The sequence below is a fragment of the Chiloscyllium plagiosum genome, unplaced genomic scaffold (assembly GCF_037043375.1).
Source record: "Chiloscyllium plagiosum isolate Xiang-an unplaced genomic scaffold, Cpla_swu_hap1 HiC_scaffold_38, whole genome shotgun sequence".
Taxonomy (NCBI): domain Eukaryota; kingdom Metazoa; phylum Chordata; class Chondrichthyes; order Orectolobiformes; family Hemiscylliidae; genus Chiloscyllium; species Chiloscyllium plagiosum.
The window spans coordinates 8817419-8842162 of record NW_028270176.1 but is presented as its reverse complement, the minus strand read 5'-3'; the positions used below and the strand labels follow the sequence as shown (position 1 = coordinate 8842162).

At 46.4% G+C, this 24744-nt stretch overlaps 1 protein-coding gene across 1 annotated transcript in view; it reads right to left on the bottom strand.

Moving 5' to 3' along the window:
* LOC122544169 (scavenger receptor cysteine-rich domain-containing protein DMBT1-like) overlaps positions 1-24129 on the bottom strand; it is a 118568-nt gene extending 94439 nt beyond the window's left edge. The window contains exons 1-3 of the mRNA XM_087980980.1: positions 24016-24129; positions 1880-2002; positions 15-50 (exon numbers count right to left, since the gene is read on the bottom strand). Of these exons, the coding sequence (XP_087837106.1) occupies positions 15-50; positions 1880-1916 (73 nt within the window). The 5' untranslated portion in view covers positions 1917-2002; positions 24016-24129. The remainder of the gene's footprint in view (positions 1-14; positions 51-1879; positions 2003-24015) is intronic.
* Between the last annotated feature and the right edge of the window lie 615 nt (positions 24130-24744).

The window sequence follows — 24744 nt, the reverse complement described above, 5'->3', positions numbered from 1 at the left end:
AAAGGTGTTCTTACCTGTTGAAGCTTGGCACTTCAGAACCATCAAATGAACTGTAAGACAATGAAAACAGGCTTTGATTACCACATGAGCCCGAGCTGTTGATCGAAGTATAAATGATTGACTGTAATAATATAATTTCATGGGTATTGTTCATCTGGGGGGCCTGGATGGGGAGGACATGGAGAAAATATTTCCATGAGTAGGAGAGATTGGGACCCAAGGGCACAGCCTCAGAGTGAGGGGACGATCCTTTAGGACTGAGATGAGGAGGAATTTCTTCAGCCAGATGATGGTGAATCTGTGGAACTGATTGCTGTAAAAGGCTGTAGAGGCTAATGAGTGTATTGAAGACAGAGTTAGATAAGTTTTTGATTGATAAGGGGATCAAGGGTTACAGGGAGAAGGCAGGAGAATGGGGTTGAGAAACATCAGCCGCCATCAAATGGTAGAGCAGAGTCACTGGGCCGAATGGTTGAATTCTGCTCCGAAATCTAATGGTCTTGAATATCACATGCACCGTTTGTACACTGTCCCCACACCTCACCTTTCGTATTTTAGTATCTCCTCATAGTGTGAGCAATGCAGTATGAGAAAGATTATAAATTGCAAAATAAAAAGGCCTCTCAATATTTTATAAGTTTCAATCAGATTGCACCTCATCCTTCTAAACTCCATGGTGTACAGACCCAGAGTCTTCAACCTCTCTTTATATGACGCATTCTTCATCCCCAGGATCTTTCCTGTAAACCCCCTCTGGACCCCGTCCAAGACCAGCACGGCCTTCCTTTGATACGGTGCCCAACACTGCTCACAATATTCCAAATGTGGTCTGACCAGAGCCTTATACAACCTCAGCAGGACATCCCTGCTCTTGTATTCTAACCCTCTCGAGATGAATGCTAACGTCACATTTACCTTCCTCACTGCCAACTGAATCTGCCTGTGAACCTGAAGGGAATCCTGAACTCAGACTCCCAATTCCCTTTGTGCTTCAAATTTCCGAAGCCTTTCCCCATTTGGAAAATAGTCTCTGCCTCTACTCATCCTACTGAAGGCATTAAGCATTTACTTCCTTGCATAGATGGGAATGCTTTCATTTTTGAGATTAAAAATCACACAACACCAGGTTATAGTCCAACCGGTTTAATTGGAAGCACTAGCTTTCGGAGCGACGCTCCTTCATCAGGTGGTTCATTTTTGAACAACTTCAAACATAATGAATGAATGAATCATCAGTAACAAGGTTACAAATGAGTACAAACAGATAAAAAAAAGAGTTTGTTCAGTCATACAGCAAAAAAATATTGTGTGCCGTTCTGGAATCCACATTCTCGGAGGGATGGGATAGCACTGGGAGAGGGTGTACAGGGAGATTTACCAGGATGTTACCGTGGGGGGGCCGGAGAGTTTCAAGGATGGAGAAAGATTGGACAGACAAGGCTTGTTTTCCTCAGACCAGAGGAGATTGAGAGAGGGGGGACATGACTGAGATGTCTAAAATAATGATGGGGCTTAGATAGGGGAGAGAGGAAGAAACCGTACCCCCTTGATGGAGGGTTCAGCAATCGGGGGAGGGGCCATAGAATGAAGGCAGGGGGCAGGAAATTTGCAGGGGGGTGTGAGGAAACGTTTCTTCACCCAGAGGATGGTGGGGAATCTGGAACTCACTGCCTGTAAGGGGGAGAGAGGTAGAAACCCTCATTATGTTGAAGAAGGATTTAGATGAGCACTTGCGTTGCCAAGGCTATGGATCAAGTGCTGGAGAAATGGGATTAGAGATAGTGGGGTGGTTGTTTTTGACTGGCACACACATGATGGGCTGAAGGGCCTTTTTCTGTGCTGTAGACCTCTCTGACTCTACATTTAAAGAACTACGTACTTGAATTTATGAAAAGCAATAATGACCACAATGCCATTTTGATGTGAAGATGTCCCAGAATACCAGATTCGTTTCAAGGCCTTCGTTTCTTTATGTCTCCAGCATAGCTTACTTTGACAACTTCTGTGGAATTAAACAAAAAAAAACATGAAATAATTCTTAACCGAGAGGCACTGGAAAATTCAGGGGTTGGTTAGCTCCTCAGTTGGCTGGATGGTCAGTGTGTGGTGTAGACTGATGCTAACAGTGTGGCTTCATCCCCATGGTTACGATGAAGGTCTCTCCTTCTCTACCTCTCCCCTCACGTGATCCTCATGTTGAACCACCACCAGCCACCTCTCTCTCTTAATGGGAGAGCAGCCCAATGGTCTGATAAAACTTTATCCTCAAAATATGCAATACAATGAGCAGCTTTCAATGTGATGTGACACCTTATGATATTATCAAGTCACATTCTAGGGACCCAGGTCCAAACTCTGCCCTCAGCAGATGTTGGAATTCAAATTCAATCAATAAAAATCTGGAATTAAGAGCTAAATGAAAAATCAAAACCTCATTGAAAGCTTTTTTTTTCTAAATCATTCTGTGTATGGTGTTCCAGGTAATATTCATGTTTTAAAGTGTGCGCAGTTCACAACTGGTCTAGTTTGGTAACAATTCAGCAAAATACTTTCAGGCATCCTTTTTTTTAATTTAAAAATGATATGAGGCTTTGTAGGATAATGTGGGCCTGCCTCAATCTTGTCAGGCTGTGTAGTGACTCTAATTTTACTCAAATTCGAGTGTCAACTGCGAGCATTCTGTACTTTAAATGATCTTGTATCTGAGGTATATTTCCTTCTTTTGGATGTTTAGTATGCTAAAGCAATTAAAACATGATTAAATTTGTAAACAAAGAAAGTTACGAGTGCAATGATGATCATGAATCCATTGCTAACTGTTATAAAAACTCATCCGAATCACTAATGTCCTTTGTGGAAGCAAATCTGCTGTCCCTACTTGGTCTGACTTACATGTGACTCCAGACCCCACAGCAATGTGATTGACTCTTAACTGCCCTCACTGGACATTTCAGGATGGGCAATAAACCTTGACCCAGCCAGCAATGCCTACATCCCATGAACCAACAGTTTTAAAAATTGTTGACATAAATTGGTTAGCTGAAAGAAGGTTGATGGGAGATGTTCATCCTGTACTGCAAGGTTCTGTTTTGGGTCCACTGCTGTTTGTCATTGTTATAAACAACCTGGATGAGGGCGTAGAAGGATGGGTTAGTAAATTTGTGGATGACACTAAGGTCGGTACAGTTGTGGATAGTGCCAAAGGAGATTGTAGGTTACAGAGGGACATAGATAAGTTGCAGAGCTGGGCTGAGAGGTGGCAAATAGAGTTTAATGCAGAAAAGTTTGAGGTAATTCACTTTGGAAGGAGTAACAGGAATGCAGACTATTGGGCAAATGGTAACATTCTTGGGAGTGTAAATGAGCAGAGAGATCTCGGTGTCCATGTACATAGATCCCTCAAAGTTGCTACTATAGTTCTGTTAAGAAGGCATATGGTGTGCTAGATTTTATTCGTAGAGGGATTGAACTTTGGAACCATGAGGTCATGTTGCAGCTGTACAAATCTCTGGTGTGGCTGCAGTTGGAGTATTGTGTGTAGTTCTGGTCACCGTATTATAAGAAGGATGTGGAAGATTTGGAAAGGGTTCCGAGGACATTTACTAGGGTGTTGCCTGGTATGGAGGAAAGTCTTATGAGGAAAGGTTGAGGGACATGATGCTGTTTTCATTAGAGAGAAGAAGGTTGAGAGGTGACTTAATTGAGAGACACAAGATAACCAGAGGGTTACACCAGGTGGACAGTGAGATCCTTTTTCCTTGGATGGTGATGGCTAGCATGACGGTACATAGCTTCAAATTGAGGGGTGATAGATATAGGATAGATGTCAGAGGTAGTTTCTTTACTCAGAGAGTAGTAGGGGGTGTGGAACACCCTGCCTGCAACAGGAGTAGACTCACCAACTTTAAGGGCATTTAAATGGTCATTGGATAAACATATGGATGATAATGGATCATAGTGTAGGTTAGATGGGCTTCAGATTGGTTTCCCAGGTTGGCACAATATTGAGGGTGAAGGGCCTACTGTGCTGTAATGTTCTATGTTTTGTATTGAACAGATTAATCCTGGAATCGAGAGTGAAGATACTGGATACCTGGATAAGGACAAGATGTCACACCATTTACAGTGTCGACCGAATTCTGAGCAAAGAATTACCGATTGCATTCTTGTTCAGTCGGGGTATTCAGGGTGACAGATGAGAAGGGCTGGAAGGTGGACACGGGGAATGTCAGCTCCTACTGAATGGTGGGGCAGACAAGAGGGCCTAATGATGGTTCCAAAAATGAGTTAGTGACAATGCATAGGATAGTCCCTGGCATGGAGGGACTGTCCAATGAGCAAAAGCTAAACAGGTTGGTGTGTACTCACTGGAGGTTAGAAGAATGAGAGGTGATCTCAATGATCTGGGTCAATTTGAGAGAATGCTTCTCCCTCATGGGAGAGTCGAGGACCAGAGGGTATAGTCTCAGAATAAAGGGACACCAATTAGAGACTCTCCGAGGGTTGTGGGTCTTTGGAACTCCTTACTACAGAGAGCTGTGAGTAAGGGGTGGTCAGCATGCTTGGGCATATTTAAGGCTGACATAGATAGACTCTTGGTCAGTCGGGGAATGAAGAGTTGCGGGGAAAGGCCAGGAAAGTGGATGTGAGGAATGTGGGATCAACTACGATCCTATTGAATGGAACAGGCTCAAGGGGCTGAATGGCCTACTCCCGTTCCTATTTCTTATGGTTTTAAAGAAGGCAAACCATATTACTCTGTCAAATTTGGTTGTTTGGATGGATGGGTAGATAGATAGATAGGCAGACAGACGGACAGACAGACTGTCAGATGGATAGACAGACAAACAAACAGACAGAGAGAGAAAGACAGATATATTTAAAAACAGAATATCCACTTCCTGTGCTTTAAGAATCCAAGTAAAGCACTTTGATACTATGATTGAAAGCTTTCAATTTCATGGTGTTAAAATTTCTATTACGTCACCCTCTTTTGATATATTGTTTCCACACTAGATAAACATCAGTTTAGAGTCTGGAGACCAGTGGTTCATTTCTATCGAATTGACTCTGCACATCTCCCAGTGTAATCTGTCCTTCAGACAATGTTTCGCTCAGAGCTGGTCACAACACTCTGATGTGGATGAGAGAATTTCTGAAGATTGAATAATTTGTAGAAAGCAGAAAGTGTTGGAGGTAATCAGTAAGTCAGGCAAATCCTGTGGAACAGGAAACAGAGTTAAGTCTTCACTCTGACACGTTGTCAGGGTTGGAGGATTTGAGCTATAGGGAGAGGTTGAATAGGTTAGGGCTGTTTTCCCTGGAGCGTCAGAGGCTGAGGGGTGACCTTATAGAGGTTTATAAAATCCATGAGGAGCATGGATAAGATAAACAGACGAAGTCTTTTCTCTGGGGTGGGGGAATCCAGAACTAGAGGCCACAGGTTAGGGTGAGAGGGGAAAGATATAAAAGAGACCTAAGGGGCAATGTTTTCACGCAGAGGGTGGTACGTGTATGGAATGAGCTTCCAGAGGATGTGGTGGAGACTGGTACAATTACAACATTTAAGAGGCATTTGGATGGGTATATGAGTAGGAAGGGTTTGGAGGGATATGGGCCGGGTGCTGGCAGGTGGGACTAGATTGGATTGGGATATCTGGTCGGCATGGACGGGTTGAACCGAAGGGTCTGTTTCTGTGCTGTACGTCTCAATGACTCTATGAATCTGAAGGTGGTCTTTAGCATTCTAGTGATGAGAATTGCATCTATTCATAGACTCATAGTACAAGAAGTACAGTACAAAAGAGACCCTTTGGCCTGTTGAGTCTTTCCCACCAAACATATACTACCATTGACAGTAATCCCACTTTGTCAGGCTAGCCCTCATAGCCTTGAATGTTATAGCACTCGTCCAAGTAATTTTTAGATGTTCCAAGGGTTCATCCCTCAACTACCCTTCCACAACCATGGGGTGAAGGAGCAGCGCTCCGAAAGCTAGAGTTTCCAAGTAAACCTGTTGGACTACAATCTGTTGTTGTGTGATTTTTAATTTTGCTCCCTCCCAGGCACTGCATTCCTGACTCCCACCACTGTCTGGGTGAAATAATCCTCAAATTCCCCTCTAAACCTCTGCCTTTCACTTTAAAGTGATGTTCCCCCCCCCCCCCATCGTGCTATCCACCCTTCAACCAAGGGAGCAGCTGCTTCCTATCCACCCCATCCATGCCCCTCATAATATTACACACCTCCATCAGGTTATTCCCCCCCACCCAACCCCATCCCCCCCCAGCCTTCTCTGCTCCAAAGGAAACATCCTGAGCTTATCCAGTCTTCCCTCATCGCTGAACTGCTCCATCCCAGACAGCATCCTGGTGAATCTCCTCTGCACCCCTTCCAGTAGAATTCTTCCCATAGTGCGGAGATGGGAACTGCACACAGTGGCCTCCAATTGTGGCTTCACCAAACTCCAACATCACCTCCCCCCTCTTATAATCCATTCCTCCACTGACAAAGGCAAGTGTCCCATCTGCCTTCTTAACCCCCTCCCCCCCCCCCCCCCCCCCCGTTAACCTACAGACTAATAGCCCAAACACATTCTGTTCCTCTGAGTTTCCGAGTGTTGTGCCATTCATTGAGTACTCCCTCATCTTGTTCCTTCTTCTAACCTCACACCAATTGGGGTTAAACTCCAGTGTAAACAAAAACTTTACTCAAACATTCTGTCCACTTTTTTTCTGTATCTGGATGACAAAATATAAAGGCTTCATTGTGACGATAATGGAAAATTGCTGATAACATATGACTTCACTTCCCAATATGATCATAGAATCACGCAGGACCATGTGGTATGGTGGCTCAGTGGTTAGCACTGCTGCCTCACAGCGTCAGGGACCCGGGTTTGATTCCAGTCTCGGGCAACTGTCTGTGTGGAGTTTGCACATTCTCCCCGTGTCTGCGTGGGTTTCTTCCGGGTGCTCTGGTTTCCTCTCACAATCCAAAGATGTGGATAGTGCTGAAGGATGTTGCAGGTTACAGAGAGACATAGATAGGCTGCAGAGCTGGGCTGAGAGGTGGCAAATGGAGTTTAATGGAGAAAAGTGTGAGGTGTTTCATTTTGGAAGCAGCAACGGGAATAAAGATTACTGGGCTAACGGTACAATTCTGGGTAGTATAGATGAGCAGAGAGACTTGAATGTCCATGTACATAGATCCCTGAAAGTTGATAAGATTGTTAAGAAGGCACATGGTGTATTAGCTTTTATTGGTAAAGGGATTGAGTTTCAGAGCCATGAGATCATGCTGCAGCTGTACAAAACTCTGGTGTAGCCGCACTTGGAGTATTGCGTACAGTCCTGGTCACCTCATTACAGGAAGGATGTGGAAGCTTTGGAAAGGATTCAGAGGTGATTTACGAGGATGTTGCCTGGTATGGAAGTAAGGTCTTATGAGGAAAGCTTGAAGGATGTGAGGCTGTTTTCGTTAGAGAGAAGAAGGTTGATAGGTGACTTAATTGAGATATATAAAATAATCAGAGGGCTAGATAGAGTGGACAGTGAGATCCTTTCTTCCTTGGATGGTAATCGCTAGCACGAGGGGACATAGCTTTAAATTGAGAGGTGATAGAACATAGAACATAGAACACAGAACATAGAACAATACAGCACAGAACAGGCCCTTCGGCCCACAATGTTATGCCGAACATTTGTCCTAGCTTAAGCACCCATCCACGTACCTATCCAATTGCCGCTTAAAGGTCACCAAAGATTCTGACTCTGCCACTCCCACAGGCAGCGCATTCCATGCCCCCACCACTCTCTGGGTAAAGAACCTACCCCTGACATCTCCCCTATACCTTCCACCCTTCACCTTAAATTTATGTCCCCTTGTAACACTCTATTGTACCCGGGGAAAAAGTTTCTGACTGTCTGCTCTATCTATTCCCCAGATCATCTTATAAACCTCTATCAAGTCACCCCTCATCCTTCGCCGTTCCAATGAGAAAAGGCCTAGCACTCTCAACCTATCCTCGTACGACCTATTCTCCATTCCAGGTAACATCCTGGTAAATCTTCTCTGCACCCTCTCCAAAGCTTCCACATCTTTCCTAAAGTGAGGCGACCAGAACTGCACACAGTACTCCAAATGTGGCCTGATCAAGGTCCTGTACAGCTGCAACATCACCTCACGACTCTTGAATTCAATCCCTCTGCTAATGAACGCTAATACACCATAGGCTTTCTTACAAGCTCTATCCACCTGAGTGGCAACTTTCAAAGATCTATGAACATAGACCCCAAGATCCCTCTGTTCCTCCACCTCACTAAGAACCCTACCGTTAACCCTGTATTCCGCATTCTTATTTGTCTTTCCAAAATGGACAACCTCACACTTGGCAGGGTTGAACTCCATCTGCCTCTCCTCAGCCCAGCTCTGCATCATATCCAAGTCCCTTTGCAGCCGACAAGAGCCCTCCTCACTATCCACAACTCCACCAATCTTCATATCATCTGAAAGTTTACTGACCCACCCTTCGACTCCCTCATCCAAGTCATTAATAAAAATTACGAACAGCAGAGGACCCAGAACTGATCCCTGCGGAACTCCACTTGTAACTGGGCTCCAGGCTGAATATTTACCATCTACCACCACTCTCTGACTTCGACCGGTTAGCCAGTTTTCTATCCAATTGGCCAAATTTCCCTCTATCCCATGCCTCCTGACTTTCCGCATAAGCCTACCATGGGGAACCTTATCAAATGCCTTACTAAAATCCATGTATACTACATCTACTGCTCTACCCTCATCCACATGCTCGGTCACCTCCTCAAAGAATTCAATCAGACTTGTAAGGCAAGACCTACCCTTCACAAATCCGTGCTGGCTGTCCCTAATCAAGCTGTGCCTTTCCAGATACTCATAAATCGTATCCCTCAGTACCTTTTCCATTACTTTACCTACCACTGAAGTAAGACTAACTGGCCTGTAATTCCCGGGGTTATCCCTATTCCCTTTTTTGAACAGAGGCACAACATTCGCCACTCTCCAGTCCCCTGGTACCACCCCCGTTGACAGTGAAGACGAAAAGATCATTGCTAACGGTACTGCAATTTCCTCTCTTGCTTCCCACATAATCCTAGGATATATCCCATCAGGCCCGGGGGACTTGTCTATCCTCAAGTTGTTCAAAATGTCCAACACATCTTCCTTCCTAACAAGTATCTCCTCTAGCTTACCAGTCCGTTTCACACTCTCCTCGTCAACAATACGGTTCCTCTCATTCGTAAATACTGAAGAAAAGTACTCATTCAAGACCTCTCTTATCTCTTCTGACTCAATACACAGTCTCCCACTACTGTCCTTGATTGGACCTACCCTCGTTCTTGTCATTCTCATGTTTCTCACATACGTATAAAATGCCTTTGGGTTATCCTTGATCCTATCCGCCAAAGATTTTTCATGCCCTCTCTTGGCTCTCCTAATCCCTTTCTTCAGGTCCCTTCTGGCTATCCTGTGATAGATATAGGACAGATGTCAGAGGTAGTAATAGGATGTGGAATTCACTGCCTGCACCAGTAGTAGACCCACCAACTTTAATGGCATTTAAATGATCATTGGATAGACATATAGATGAAAATGGAATAGTGTAGGATAGATGTGCTTCAGATTGGTTCCACAGGGTGGCGCAACATTGAGGGCTGAAGGGTCTGTACTGTGCTGTAATGTTCTATGTTCTATGTGCAGGTTAAGTGAATTGGCCATGTTAAATTCCCCATGGTGTTCAGTGATGTGTAGGTTAGGTCTATTAGTCGAGATAAATGTAGAGTTATAGGGCAGAGGGAATGGGCCTGGGTGGGATACTTTTTGGAGGGTAGGTGTGGGCTTGTTGGGCTGAATGGCCTGTTTCCACACTGTAGGGGTTCTGTGATTCTATGAAATGATGTTAAGAATGCCATGAGCAGTGTATTGTGTGCTGGTCTGGAATGTACATTATCGGAGGGATGTGATAGCACTGGAAGAAGGTGCAGAGGGAGATTTACCAGGATGTTGCCTTGGGGCTGGAGAATTTCAATGATGGAGAGAGATTGGACAGTCTGGGATTGTTATCCTTAGAGCAGAGGAGATTGAGAGAGGGAGTACATAAAATCATGAGGGGGATTGGTCGGGTAGACAGGAAGTACCCTCTCCCCCTGGATGGAGGGATCAGTGACTGGGTTGGGGCATAGATTGAAGGTAAGAGGTAGTCTTGATGACCAACACTATCAAGGATAATGTTGTCAGGGAAAAATGAATCTGAACTGATTTTGTCACATTTCTGCAGGACTTATCATGGAACTAATTGCCCCGATTCCAGTATTAAGCCCTTTCGGGCAATATGTTTGGCAATATGCATGAAGCAAAATGTATTCATTTTCAGGAACAGCAATGCATGAGTGAACAGATTGACCAGATCTAATGCTTAAAAAAGACAGCGACAGAGAGATACAGGAACTTGAATTCTATTTTTTGCATCTACAGTAATAATCTGTTGAAATATTATAAAGCAGCTGGTTTCCCGGCAGTTTTGAAAATTAAGTGATGAATCTTACACTAATGGATGTGCGACATAACTTTGTGGCGACAAGATTTTCAAATGACATCTTCAGATATGACACAATATTGTAAGTACATGACAATTTGTAGTGTAATACTGTTCGGTCTTTTCATACCCCTGATTCATTTGTGACAAATTTCACTTTGGTTTCCCTGCACTGTCACATTGAGATGCTGATAGACAGTTAACCTGAAAAAACTTAACAAAAATACACTGCAAAGTATTGACCCGGTATATTTGAAATGGATAATGATAGTCACGGTGGCACAGTGGTTAGCACTGCTGCCTCGCAGCGCCAGGGACCCGGGTTCAATTCCCGCCTCAGGCGACTGACTGTGTGGAGTTTGCACATTATCCTAGTGTCTGCGTGGGTTTCCTCCGGGTTCTCCGGTTTCCTCCCACAATCCAAAGATGTGCAGGTCAGGTGAATTGGCCATGCCAAATTGCCCATAGTGTTAGGTAAGGGGTAAATGTAGGGGTATGGGTAGGTTGCGCTTCGGCGGGTCGGTGTGGACTTGTTGGGCCGAAGGGCCTGTTTCCACACTGTAAAGTAATCTAATCTAGTCTGTAAAGTAATCTAATCTAATCTAGTCGAAATGAATGGGCAAAACTGTGGCAGGTGGAGATCAATGCAAGCAAGTGTGAGGTTATCCATTATGGATTGAGAAAGGATCAGGGAACTTTCCAGATGGTGTTAAATGCAGTGGAGATCCAGGTTCAGGTTCATAGATAGCTAAAATAATGAAGGCTGGCTTTTATGTCTCGAGGACTGGTGTACAAGGATGCAGAGGTCCTGCTGCAATGACACAAACCCTGGTTAGACTCCACTTGGAGCTGATCCGGGCACCACATTTTAGGAAGGATACATTGGCCAAGAGGGAGAACAATGTATGTTTACAAGAATGATTCCTGGGTTAAATTATGAGGAACCATTACACAAATTAGGGCTGTTTTCTCTCAAATTTAGATATTTAAGATGAAATCTGATTGAAATATTTAACACGTTAACAGTTAAAGACAGGGTAGATAAAGAGAAATTGTTTCCACTGGTTGGGGATTCTCGAACTAGGAAGGGTACTGTCTGAGAGTTCGGGCCAAACCGTTCAGGAGAGATGTTAGGAAGCACTTGCCCACACAAAGGGTCATAGAGGTTTGAAACTCTGTTCCACAAACTGCAGTGGATGCTGGATTTTAAATCGGAGAGAGACACATTTTTGTTGAGCAAAGGGATAGGAGCAAAAGGCAGGTATGCGGAGTTAGACCACAGATCAGCCATTGAATGGTGGAACCGAATGGCCTACTTCTGTCCCTACTCTCCGATCTTCCTACAAATTGCTATATTCTTTTACACAGAGTCCTCGTCAGAGTTCTGTCTGCACCACTGGAACAGAATCTTCATGTTAATGACCAGTGTCCAATTATTTTTGATTACTCTGATTTTACTTTCAGTGCCCAATGTGAACACAATAATAATCAGTTTGAGGGCAAATTTGGGAACTTTCTATTTAAGCTGCGTAACTTCCTGTTTTTCCCCTTTACAATGTTCTTCACAAGCAACATTGTTGCGCAGAAAGATTTGCGAAATGGGAACAAGTTGGAAATGGAGCCCAAAGGGATATAAAGCCAATTAAGCAGACAAGGAGATGGATAATGGTAAGCTAGGAAGAAAGAGAAGCTGCTAACGGTGACCATTAGTAGGTGAAAATGGGCTGGCTGTGCTGAAAGCAGCCTATGCAATGACAGAGCCAGGGGTGTGGGGGTAGATAAGGGACATGGAAGGAGACGTTCAGATTCAAATATTATTGAACTCGATAGTGAGTCCCGAAGGCTGCAGGATGGCCAACTGGAAAACGAGATGCTGTTCTTCCAGCTTGTGCTGAGCTTCACTAGAGTGTTGGGCAGCACAGTGGCACAGTGGTTAGCACTGCTGCCTCACAGCACCAGAGACCTGGGTTCAATTCCTGCCTCAGGCAACTGTCTGTGTGGAGTTTGCATGTTCTCCCTGTGTCTGTGTGGGTTTCCTCCCACAGTCCAAAAAAATGTGCAGGTCAGGTGAATTGGCCATGCTAAATTGCCTGTAGTGTTAGGTGTAGGGGAATGGGTCTGGGTGGGGTGCTCTTTGGAGGGTCGGTGTGGACTTGTTGGGCCGAAGGGCCTTTTTCCACACTGTAAGTAATCTAATCTAAAGTCTGGCCATTTTGAACCCCAGTCTTGTTTTAGCACTTCATAGGTTAATGCATGTTCTTCTTCTTCAATTGTTCTGGAATCCACATTCTAGGAGGAATGTGAGAGCCCTGGGAGAGGGGACAGAGTGGGATTTACCAGGACTTTGTCTTAGGGGCTCAAGAGTTTCAGTGATGGAGAGAGATGGATAGACTGGAGTATTTTTCCATAGCGCAAAGGAGATTGGGAAAAGGAGGCAACACATGAAAACTGCTCACAATATCCCAAATGCAGTACGACTAGAGCCTTAAACAGCCTCAGCAGGACATCTCTGCACTTGTATTCTAACCTTCTCAAAATGAATGCTGGCATTGCATTTGCTTTCTTAAATGCCAACTGAAGCTGCCTGTTAACTTGAAATGAATCCTGAATTCAGACTCCCAAGTCCCTTTGTGCTTCAGATTTCCGAAGCCTTTTCCCATTTTGGATAAGTTGACACAGCTATTTTTCCTGCCAAAGTACGTCACCTCACACTGACCCGCACTGTACTCCGTCACTGTATTCATTCCAATTAGGTGCCAGGCTCAGAGGGTGGGATTACTCAGGGCAGGAGGTGCCAGGGAAAACCCACAGAGGTGAGCCCACACCCTGGCTAGTTACACCGGCCACGGGCAGTCGGGGGAGGTCTCTCAGAGAGCAGTGCTCCTCAGGCGGACCCTGAAGACACCTATCTCACCCCCATGGCCGGAGTGGGTTACTATGTACAGCTCTGTTTGCCCAAATGTAGGGAGGATGTTATTAAATTGGAAAGGGTTCAGAAAGGATTGACCAGGATAGTGCTGGTGATGGTGCGTTATAAGGAGAGGCTGAATAAGATTGGGACACTTTCCCTGGAGCAGCATTAGTTAGAGAGAAATGGGGCTGGGTGGGTTACTCTTCGGAGGGTCGGTGTGGACTTGTTGGGCCGAAGGGCCTGTTTCCAAACTGCAGGGTGAACGTTGGCTGAGAATCAGTCACTAGGTTTAAAAAAGGCAAACAAGGAAATAATTTTGCACTTCAAGAGGCTAAATTTAGCAGCGACTACCCAAGTGACCTTGAGGTGCTATTGCTATGCATTTGCGGATGGTTCACTCGGAAGTGGCTGAGACCAAAATATTGTGTTTTCAAGAAGAAGGGAGATGGAGCACCTCAGACGAAAGGGGCCAAGGGCAATGGGGAGAGGGAGGGATTAGGGTATTGATCTCAGAGATCTGCCACAATCCCAGTGATTGCCGGAGTAGGTTTGAGGGGCCAAATGGCGTACTCTTGCCCCTCAGAGTTTGCACAAAGCTGGGAGGGAGGGGTAGCTATGAAGGAGGATGCAAAGATGCTTCAGTGTGACCTGCACAAGGTGGGAGAGTGGGCCAGTGCAGGGCAGATGCAGTTTAACGTGGATCAGTGTGAGGTTATCCACTCGGCGAGCAAAACCTCTATTATCTGAATGACGGTGAACTGACAAAGGCAGAGAGCTGGGTGTCCCTCGTACACCAGGCGCTGAAAGTGAGCATTGCAGGAGCAGCAGGTAGTGAAAAAGGCAGATGGGATGTTGGCCTTCGTAGCGAGAGGATTCAAAGCTAAGAGCAGGGATGTCTTGCTCCAACTGTACAGGGTGAGAGCACACCCTGGAGTATTGTGTGCAGTTTGGGTCTCCTTATAATTAGGTTCCCTACTGTGTGGAAACAGGCCCTTTGGCCCAACAAGTCCACATCGACCCTCTGAAGAGTTTCCCACCCAGACCCATTTGCCTCTGACTAATGCACTGAAAACCGTGGGCAATTTAGCATGGCCAATTCACCAGACCTACACATCTTTGGACTGTGGGAGAATGTGCAAATTCCACACAGACAGTTGCCAGAGGCAAGAATCCAACCCAGGTCCCTGGTGCTGTGAGGCAGCAGTGCTAACCGTTGAGCCACCATGCCACCCCAAGAAATAGGTTCAGATTTTCAGACATGATGGTTAAAGCAAGGCCCTGTCACAGAATTAGAATTAGAATCTCCATAGTGTGGAAACAGGCCCTTCAGTCCAAAAAGTCCACACTGACCCTCCAAAGGGTAATCCACTCAGACCATTTCCCTACATTTACCCCTGACTAATGTACCTAATCTGCAGATCCCAAAACACTACGGGCAATTTAGCATGGCCAATTCACCTGACCTGCACATTTTTGGACTATGGGAGGAAACCAGAGCACCCGGAGGAAACCCACGCAGACACGGGGAGAATGTGCAAACTCCACACAGATAGTCGCCTGAGGCGGGAATTGAACCTGGGTCTCTGGCGCTGTGAGGCAGCAGTGCTATCCACTGTGCCACCCACAAATTGTCGGAGAAATTTGATCAGATTCCCTACAGTGTGGAAACAGGCCCTTCGGCCCAACCAGTCCACACCAACCCTCCAAAGAGTAACCCACCCAGACCCCCATTTCCCTCTGACTAATGCACCTAACACTATGGCCAGTTCACCCTGACCTGCACAACTTGGACTGTGGGAGGAAACCGGAGCACCCGGAGGAAACCCACGCAGACACGGGGAGAATGTGCAAACTCCACACAGACAGTCGCCTGAGGTTGGAATTGAACCCAGGTCTCTGGTGCTGTGAGGCAGCAGTGCTAACCCCCAAGGGGTAGCACAGTGGCTCAGCGGTTATCACTGCTGCCTCACAGTGCCAGGGGCCTGGGTTCGATTCCCACCTCGCCTCTGTGCAGGTTCGGGTGAATTGGCTTGGTGCAGGCTAAATTGCCCATAGTGTTAGGTGCATTAGTCAGGGGTAATATAAGGTTTCTCTTCGGAGGGTGGGTGTGGGCTTGTTGGGTCCACAAGTGGCCTGTTTTCATACTGTAGGCTAAATTGCCTATAGTGTTAGGTGCATTAGTCAGGGGTAATGGGTCTGGGTGGGTTACTCTTTGGATGGTCAGTGTGGACTTGTTGGGCCAAAGGGTCTGTTTCCATTCTGTAGGGACTCTAATCTAATCTTATCTGAGGAAGGATGTTCAGGCTACGGAGGGAGACCAGTGAAGGTTGACCGGACAGATTCCTGGGATGGCAGGACTCATGGATGAAGAGAGACTGGATCCATTGTGTTATATTCACAGGAATTTAGAAAAACGATGAGGGAATCTGAAAGAAACCTGTAAAATGCTAACAAGATTTTTAGATTTAGATTAGATTACATTACAGTGTGGAAACAGGCCCTTCGGCCCAACAAGTCCACACCGACCCGCAACCCACCTATACCCCTAACCTAACACTACGGGCAATTTAGCATGGCCAATTCACCTGACCTGCACATCTTTAGACTGTGGGGGGAAACCCACGCAGACACGGGGAGAATGTGCAAACTCCACACAGTCAGTCACCTGAGGCGGGAATTGAACCTGGGTCTCTGCCACTGTGAGGCAGCAGTGCTAACCACTGTGCCACCGTGCCGCCCAGATGAAACATGATAAACACAGGAAGGATAATCCCAATGGGACGGGGGTGGGGAAGAACCGGGAAATCACAGTCTAAACAAGATGTGGTAGGACTGAGATGAGGAGAAATGTCTTCACCCAGAGGCTGGAAAGGCTGAGACTTTTTCCCTTCCCCAGAGCATAGGATGTTGAGGGATGAACTTACAGAACTTTATAAAATCACAAGGAGCATAGATAAGGTGAGTAGCAAAGGTCTTTTCCCTGAGGTGGGGGAGGGTGGTTCAAAACTAGGGAGCATATCTTTGAGGTGAGAGGAGAAGATTTAAGGAGGACTGGAGGAGCAGCCTGTTCACAGACAGTGGTCTGGAAAGAACTACCAGAGAAAGGTAGCTGCAGAAACAGTTACAACATTTAAAAGACATTTGGATAGGGATACGAACATCGATTAGCCTATGGCAAAGCTGCCCCAGTTTTGCTGTAAAGCCACGGGCAATTATTTGAGAGTGTTATGTGTGACATTCTCATTCCCCGTGCCTTTATTTGATCGGAGTCACTCCGCAAATCACTGGGAGACTGCACTAAACCTCCAGTAAGTAACGTTGGCAATCTAAGGTAGGCTGTTTCCCAAAGTCCACAGGCCCATTTCCAGCTCGCAATAACAACACTGATAAAATAAAACTGAAACGCATGAAAAATCAGCGAGGGCTCTAACAAAGAGCAAGGGAAGGAGGGATACGGAAAACGTAGATGCTGCAGAATGAGAGAAAGGGTTACTTCCCTTTTTTAACCAACCCTGAAACTGTGTGGTTTCAAACATAAATAACTCTTCCGAAGTTTGATGTTATCTCTGTGAGAGTGCCTGGGGGACAACTTTGAGAGAACAGCACGCAGGGAGAAAAAAATGAAGATAGGTTTGCCCTTTTTTGATTCACTTTATCGGACTTTGCAGACCTATCACTGTGCGGCTCACTAGGACATGTCAGAGCACGTTTCAGATTCACCTCCAATACTTTTGAGCTGGAGTCACGTGTAAGCCAGACCTGGAAGATTTTTCTTGCTTAAAGTTCTGCAGTGAACCAGTTTCCCAAATGAACAGCATTTGGTTGCGTCCCATCAGATTGGATTGGGAGCAGGGGGGGTTATTATTACGGAAATGATGCATACAGACAGGAACTCAGTAAAGATCACCTGCTTAGTGCTACCCAGTTTGGATTCCGCCAGGGCCACTTAGCTCCTGACCTCATTATAGTCTTCGCTCAAACGTGGACAAAAGAGCTGAACTCCAGAGGGGAGGTGAGAGTGACAGCCCTTGACATCAAAGAGCCCTGGCAAAGCTCCAATCAATGGGTATTGGGGGCAAAATCTCCACTGGTTGGAACTATATCTGACACACACAAAGATGGTTGTGTTTGTTGGAGGTCAGTCATCTCAGCTCCAGGACATCTCTGTAGTAGTTCTTCAGGCTAGTATCCTAGGCCCAACCGTGCTTCATCAATGATCTTGCCTCCATCATAAGGTCCGAAGTGGAATGTTCTTTGATAATGTTTCGTACCATCTGCTAGTCCTCAGATACTGAAGCAGATCACATTCAAATACTTCAAGATCTGGACAATATCCAGGCTAGAGCTGACAATTGGCAAGTAACATTCATGCCCCACAAGTAGCAGTCAATAAGAGAGAATCTAACCATCCCTCCGTGATGTTGAATGATGTTACAACACTGAGTCCCCTCACCCTCACCATCCCAGGAGTTAACATTGAGAGAGAATTTCACCATCACCCTTTGATGTTCAATGGTGTTACCATCAGTCAGTCCCCCAATTATCAACATCCTGGGGGGGGGGCATTCACCAGAATCGCAACTGGACTCATCATGTAAAACAGGGGCTACAAGAGCAGGTCAGAGGGTCGGAATCCTACAGCAAGTAACTCACCTCCTGACTCCCTAAAACCTGTCCACCATTGACAAGCCAAGTCAGGAGTGTGCTGGAATACTCCCCACCTGCCTGGATCAGTGAAGCTCCAACAACACATCGAGAAACTCAATACCATCCGAAGACAAAGCAGCCCCCTGCTTGTTTGGCACCACATTCTGACACTCAATAGCAGCAGTGTGTACCATCTACCAGACGCACTGCAGAAACTCACCACGAACCCTGATTGAAATTAACTCACTTCTAATTTTCTGCAGTAGATTTTACAAGAGTAATGTTTGATACAGGCTGTGCCCACATTTGTCACTGACATATAGAACATAGAATATAGAAAAAAATAGCGCAGTACAGGCCCTTTGGCCCTCGATGTTACGCCGATCCAAGCCCACCTAACCTACACTAGCCCACTATCCTCCATATACCTATCCAATGCCCGCTTAAATGCCCATAATGAGGGAGAGTCCACCACTGCTACTGACAGGGCATTCCATGAACTCACGACTCGCTGATTAAAGAATCTACCCCTAACATCTGTGCTATACCTACCACCCCTCAATTTAAAGCTATGCCCCCTCGTAATAGCTGACTCCATACGTGGAAAAAGGTTCTCACGGTCAACCCCCTATCTAAACCCCTAATCATCTTGTACACCTCTATCAAGTCACCCCTAAACCTTCTTTTCTCCAATGAAAACAGCCCCAAGTGCCTCAGCCTTTCCTCATACGATCTTCCTACCATACCAGGCAACATCCTGTTAAACCTCCTCTGCACCCGTTCCAGTGCCTCCACATCCTTCCTATAGTATGGCGACCAAAGCTGCACACAATACTCCAGATGCGGCCGCACCAGAGTTTTATACAACTGCAACATGACCTCAGTACTCCGGAACTCAATTCCTCTACCAATAAAAGCCAGTACGCCATATGCCTTCTTCACAGCACTATTCACCTGGGTGGCAACTTTCAGAGATCTGTGTACATGGACACCAAGATCCCTCTGCTCATCCACACTACCAAGTATCCGACCATTAGCCCAGTACCCCATCTTCTTGTTACTCTTACCAAAATGAATCACTTCACACTTACCTACAAAGAACTCCATTTGCCACCTTTCTGCCCAGCTCTGCAGCTTATCTATATCCTGCTTAACCTGCCACATCCTTCCTCACTGTCAACAACTCCACCGACTTTCATATCATCCGCAAACTTGCTCACCCAACCTTCTAGCCCCTCCTCCAGGTCATTTATAAAAATGACAAACAGCAATGGTCCCAAAACTGATCCTTGCGGAACACCGCTAGTAACTGCACTCCAAGATGAACTTTTGCCATCAACTCTGTCTTCTTCCAGCCAGCCAATTCCTAATCCAAACCTCCAACTCACCCTCAATGCCATACCTCCATATTTTTTGCAGTAGCCTACCATGGGGAACCTTATCAAACGCCTTACTAAAATCCATGAAATCATTCTCTGAAACGCTCCGCAAGTAGCCGGCCTGTCTCCCCAATATAGAGGAGGCCACATCGGGTGCAGAGGATACAATAGATGATGTGCGTGGAGGTGCAGGTGAATCTGTGGCGGATATGGAAGTTTCCTTTGGGGCCTTGGAGGGAGGTGAGGGGGGAGGTGTGGGCGCAAGTCTTGCACCTCCTGCGGTTGCAGGGGAAGGTGCCGGGAGTGGAGGTTGGGTTGGTGGGGGGTGTGTGGATCTGACGAGGGAGTCACGGAGGGAGTGGTCTTTACGGAATGCTGATAGGGGAGGGGAGGGAAATACATCCTTGGTGGTGGGGCCCGTTTGGAGGTGGCGGAAATGACGGCGGATGATACGCTGTACATGGAGATTGGTGGGGTGGTAGGTGAGGACCAGTGGGGTTCTGTCCTGATGGCGGTTGGAGGGGCGGGGCTCAAGGGCGGAGGAGCGGGAAGTGGAAGAGATGCGGTGGAGGGCATTGTCGACCACGTCGGGGGGGAAATTGCGGTTCTTGAAGAAGGAGGCCATCTGGGTTGTATGGTTTTGGAACTGGTCCTCCTGGGAGCAGATGCGGCGGAGTCGAAGGAATTGGGAGAATGGGATGGCGTTTTTACAGGGGGCAGGATGGGAGCTTGAAGAAGGAGGCCATCTGGGTTGACCGCAATTTCCCCCCCGATGTGGTCGACGATGCCCTCCACCGCATCTCTTCCACTTCCCGCTCCTCCGCCCTTGAGCCCCGCCCCTCCAACCGCCACCAGGACAGAACCCCACTGGTCATCACCTACCACCCCACCAATCTCCATGTACAGCGCATCATCCGCCGTCATTTCCGCCACCTCCAAACGGGCCCCACCACCAAGGATATATTTCCCTCCCCTCCCCTATCAGCATTCCGTAAAGACCACTCCCTCCGTGACTCCCTCGTCAGATCCACACCCCCCACCAACCCAACCTCCACTCCCGGCACCTTCCCCTGCAACCGCAGGAGGTGCAAGACTTGCACCCACACCTCCCCCCTCACCTCCCTCCAAGGCCCCAAAGGAAACTTCCATATCCGCCACAGATTCACCTGCACCTCCACACATATCATCTATTGCATCCTCTGCACCCGATGTGGCCTCCTCTATATTGGGGAGACAGGCCAGCTACTTGCGGAGCGTTTCAGAGAACACCTCTGGGACACCCGCACCAACCAACCCAACCACCCTGTGGCTCAACATTTCAACTCCCCCTCCCACTCCACCAAGGATATGCAGGTCTTTGGGCTCCTCCATCGCCAGACCACAATAAAACGACGGTTGGAGGAAGAGCGCCTCATCTTCCGCCTAGGAACCCTCCAACCACAAGAGATGAACTTGGATTTCACCAGTTTCCTCATTTCCCCTCCCCCCACCTTGTCTCAGTCAAATCCATCGAATTCAGCACCGCCTTCCTAACCTGCAATCTTCTTCCTGACCTCTCCGCCCCCACCCCAGTCTGACCTATCACCCTCACCTTGACCTCTTACCACCTATCACATTTCCGACGCCCCTCCCCCAAGTCCCTCCTCCCTACCTTTTATCTTAGCCTGCTGGACAAACCTTCCTCATTCCAGAAGAAGGACTTATGCCCGAAACGTCGATTCTCCTGTTCCCTGGATGCTGCCTGACCTGCTGCGCTTTTCCAGCAACACATATTCAGCTCTGATCTCCAGCATCTGCAGACCTCACTTTCTCCACATAAAAATCAAGGCCAATGGCTCTGCAATCTCCTCCCTTGCTTCCCAGAGAATCCTAGGATAAATGCCATCAGGCCCAAGGGACTTATCTATTTTCACCCTTTCCAACACCTCTTCCCTACATACCTCAAAGCCGTCCATTCTAATTAATTGTGACTCAGTATTCACATCGGCAACAATATATCATAGTAATAGCTCTGCTCCTCATTCGCAAACTCTGTAAGACTCACAAATTCACCTGCACCTCCACACATCATTTACTGCATCCGCTGCACCCGATGTGGCCTCCTCTATATTGGGGAGACAGGCCGCCTACTTGCGGAACGTTTCAGAGAACACCTCTGGGACACCCGGACCAACCAACCCAACCACCCGTGGCTCAACACTTTAACTCCCCCTCCCACTCCACCAAGGACATGCAGGTCCTTGGCCTCCTCCATTGCCAGACCATGGCAACACGATGCCTGGAGGAAGAGCGCCTCATCTTCCGCTTAGGAACCCTCCGACCACAAGGGATGAATGCAGATTTCTCCAGCTTCCTCATTTCCCCTCCCCCCACCTTATCTCAGTCCCAACCCTCAGACTCAGCACCGCCTTCTTGACCTGCAATCTTCTTCCCGACCTCTCCGCCCCCACCCCCTCTCCGGCCTATCACCCTCATCTTAACCTCCTTCCACCTATCGCATTCCCAACGTCCCTCCCCAAGTCCCTCCTCCCTACCTTTTATCTTAGCCTGCTTGGCACACCTTCCTCATTCCTGAAGAAGGGCTTATGCCCGCAACGTCGATTCTCCTGCTCCTTGGATGCTGCGCTTTTCCAGCAACACATTTTTCATCACTGGATTTTTGACTAGATTCATAATGGACTATACTACACAATGTTTTGGTCTCCCTTGTGCAGTTATATTATAGCCAAGATTCAAACATTCCACTTAGAAACATGTCTTGATATTAGAATAAGATTGTGGAATTGGGAGAGTAAATAGCATAATTCATTGTTCTCTTTAACCTAAAACATGTTTTTATTCAAGAGTGGAATTATTGCAGGTAAATGATAGAAATTTGTGATATATAGAGAGAACAGGTGACAAAGTGTACATTTTTTGCGTGAATTGGAAGGTGGGGTGGTGCTGAGGGTGAATGAGAAGCAGAAGGAAGGAGAGAGAGAAAGAGACTTGAACAATTTACTTAAAGTTACCAAGATTACAGTTTACAAAGTCCCTTTGTACTTCAAATTCCTGAAGCCCTTTTAGAAAGAATCTACACTCTATTCTTCCCAAAGTGCATCCTCATCCTTCTCAATTCCATCTGCCAATTCTTCACCCACTCTCTTGGTCTGTTGAATCCTTCTGCAGTTTTCCCACCTCCCCGACACGACCTGTCCCTTCACCTATCTCTGTGTCATCTGCAAACTGAGCAACAAGGTCCTCAGTTCCTTCATCCGGATTGTTAGTGCGTAACACAAATTATGTTTGCTGAACAACTAATGGTTAGATACAGAGGACAGGGAAGAATCTTATGCGGCTTCATCTCCCCATCAAGACGCTCCATCGGAATTTGGGATTAGCAGGTCAGGATCAATGGCGCAAGAGAGGCCAACGGAAAAACCAACGGGAAACTGGTGGCATGGGAATTTGAGAATTTCTCATGTGGAATCTGAGGACAATGGGTTTTAATGTACTATTCAATGAAGGAAATCATTAACTGTAATGTTACTAGCTTCCAACAAGAATCAAAGCATTGGAAAGTGGGACTCATGTTGGGTTAGTCCAGAAGAAATAGGAGTGGCAGGAGGCGATTCAGCTCCTCAAGCCTGCTCCACCATTCAATACCATCCCAGCTGATAGTGTAGCTTTGGCCGTACAGACTGGATGGGCCAAAGGCCTCTTCTGTACTGCCTGAATGTATGATTCTATAATCTATCCCATGGCAAGTAAGATACTTGAAGAAACACGAGGTACCACCCAGTGCGGGAATGTACTACAATAAACAATAATTCAGCTGTTCCATCCCTTTCAGAAACAGTCTCACACTGCGTTCCGACTCGCACACTCCCATTCCTCGGCATAGGAGAAACAAAAATGTGTACATGAGCTCAAAGCCGCATATATATGGTGAAAATCTCTTCACTTAGCAAACTTCAAATGCTTTTTATAAGTTACATAGATAGATAGACAGACATATCGATAAATGGTTACAGAGATAGACAGTTAGGAGATTTAGTCAAGTGGGAATTGGTTTAGCTCAGTTGGTTTGCAGAGCAGTATGGTACCAACAGCGTGGGTTCAATTCCCATCGCCAGTTTGAGGTTACCATGAAGGACTCTCGTCCCTTGCCTGAGGTCTGGTGGCCCTCAGGTTAAGTCACCTTTCTCTAATGAGAGAGCAGCCCTATGGTCTGGTAAGACTACGGGTACACAATACATAGTTAAGTGTACAAAGTTAAAAATCACACAACACCAGGTTATAGTCCAACAGGTTTAATTGGAAGCACACTAGCTTTCGGAGCGTCGCTCCTTCATCAGGTGATAGTGGAGGGCTCAATCCTAACACAGAATTTATAGCGAAAATTTACAGTGTGATGTAACTGAAATTATACATTGAAAAATTGATTGTTAAGCCTTTCATCTGTTAGAATACAGTGATAGTTTCACTTCTTTCATGTGTAAATTACAAAACTACTCACTTACCTGAAATTGCTGAGGGAATTAGTCACCGGGACAATGTCTAACTATGCTGGCGAGACAGAGGAAACTGCGTATCTATGAAAACCAGCTTTTCAGCAGAGTTCAACTTCTGTAACTGTTCTGAAATCAAAATCAGAGGATTCACTCTGCGAGATTGTACACCCTGCTTCCTCCTTTTATTTCAACACCATCACATTACCACGTCATTTGATGGGTTGTTGATTCACAGCATGTGGGCCTTGCTGACAAGTACATCCCTAATTACCCAGAGGGCAGATGGATTGTTGTGGGGTCTGCAGTCACATGTAGGCCTGACCAGGGAAGGTGAGCAGATTTCCTTCCCAAACAGACATTAGTGAACCAGATGTTCTGCTTCCCCTGACAATGGCCATCTTTAGACTCTTAAAACCAGATTTGTTTTTAAAACTCATTCATCTGCTGTGGCAGGATTCGAACCCAGGTCCCTAAAACATTACCAGGGTCACTGGATTAATAGTCTAGTGATTATACCAGCAGGCCTCTGCTTCTTTAGTGCCCCAAATCCTGATGCATTCAATGTCGATTGAAAATGTATAAAGGTGAATAAATCCCCAGGAATTCATCAGGTGTATCCCAGAACTATGTGGGAAGCTTGGAAAGAGATAGCTGGGCCCCTTGCTGAGATATTTGTACCATGGATAGGTATGGATGAGTTGCTTGAAGAATATGCATTAAATAATGGCACCACATTAG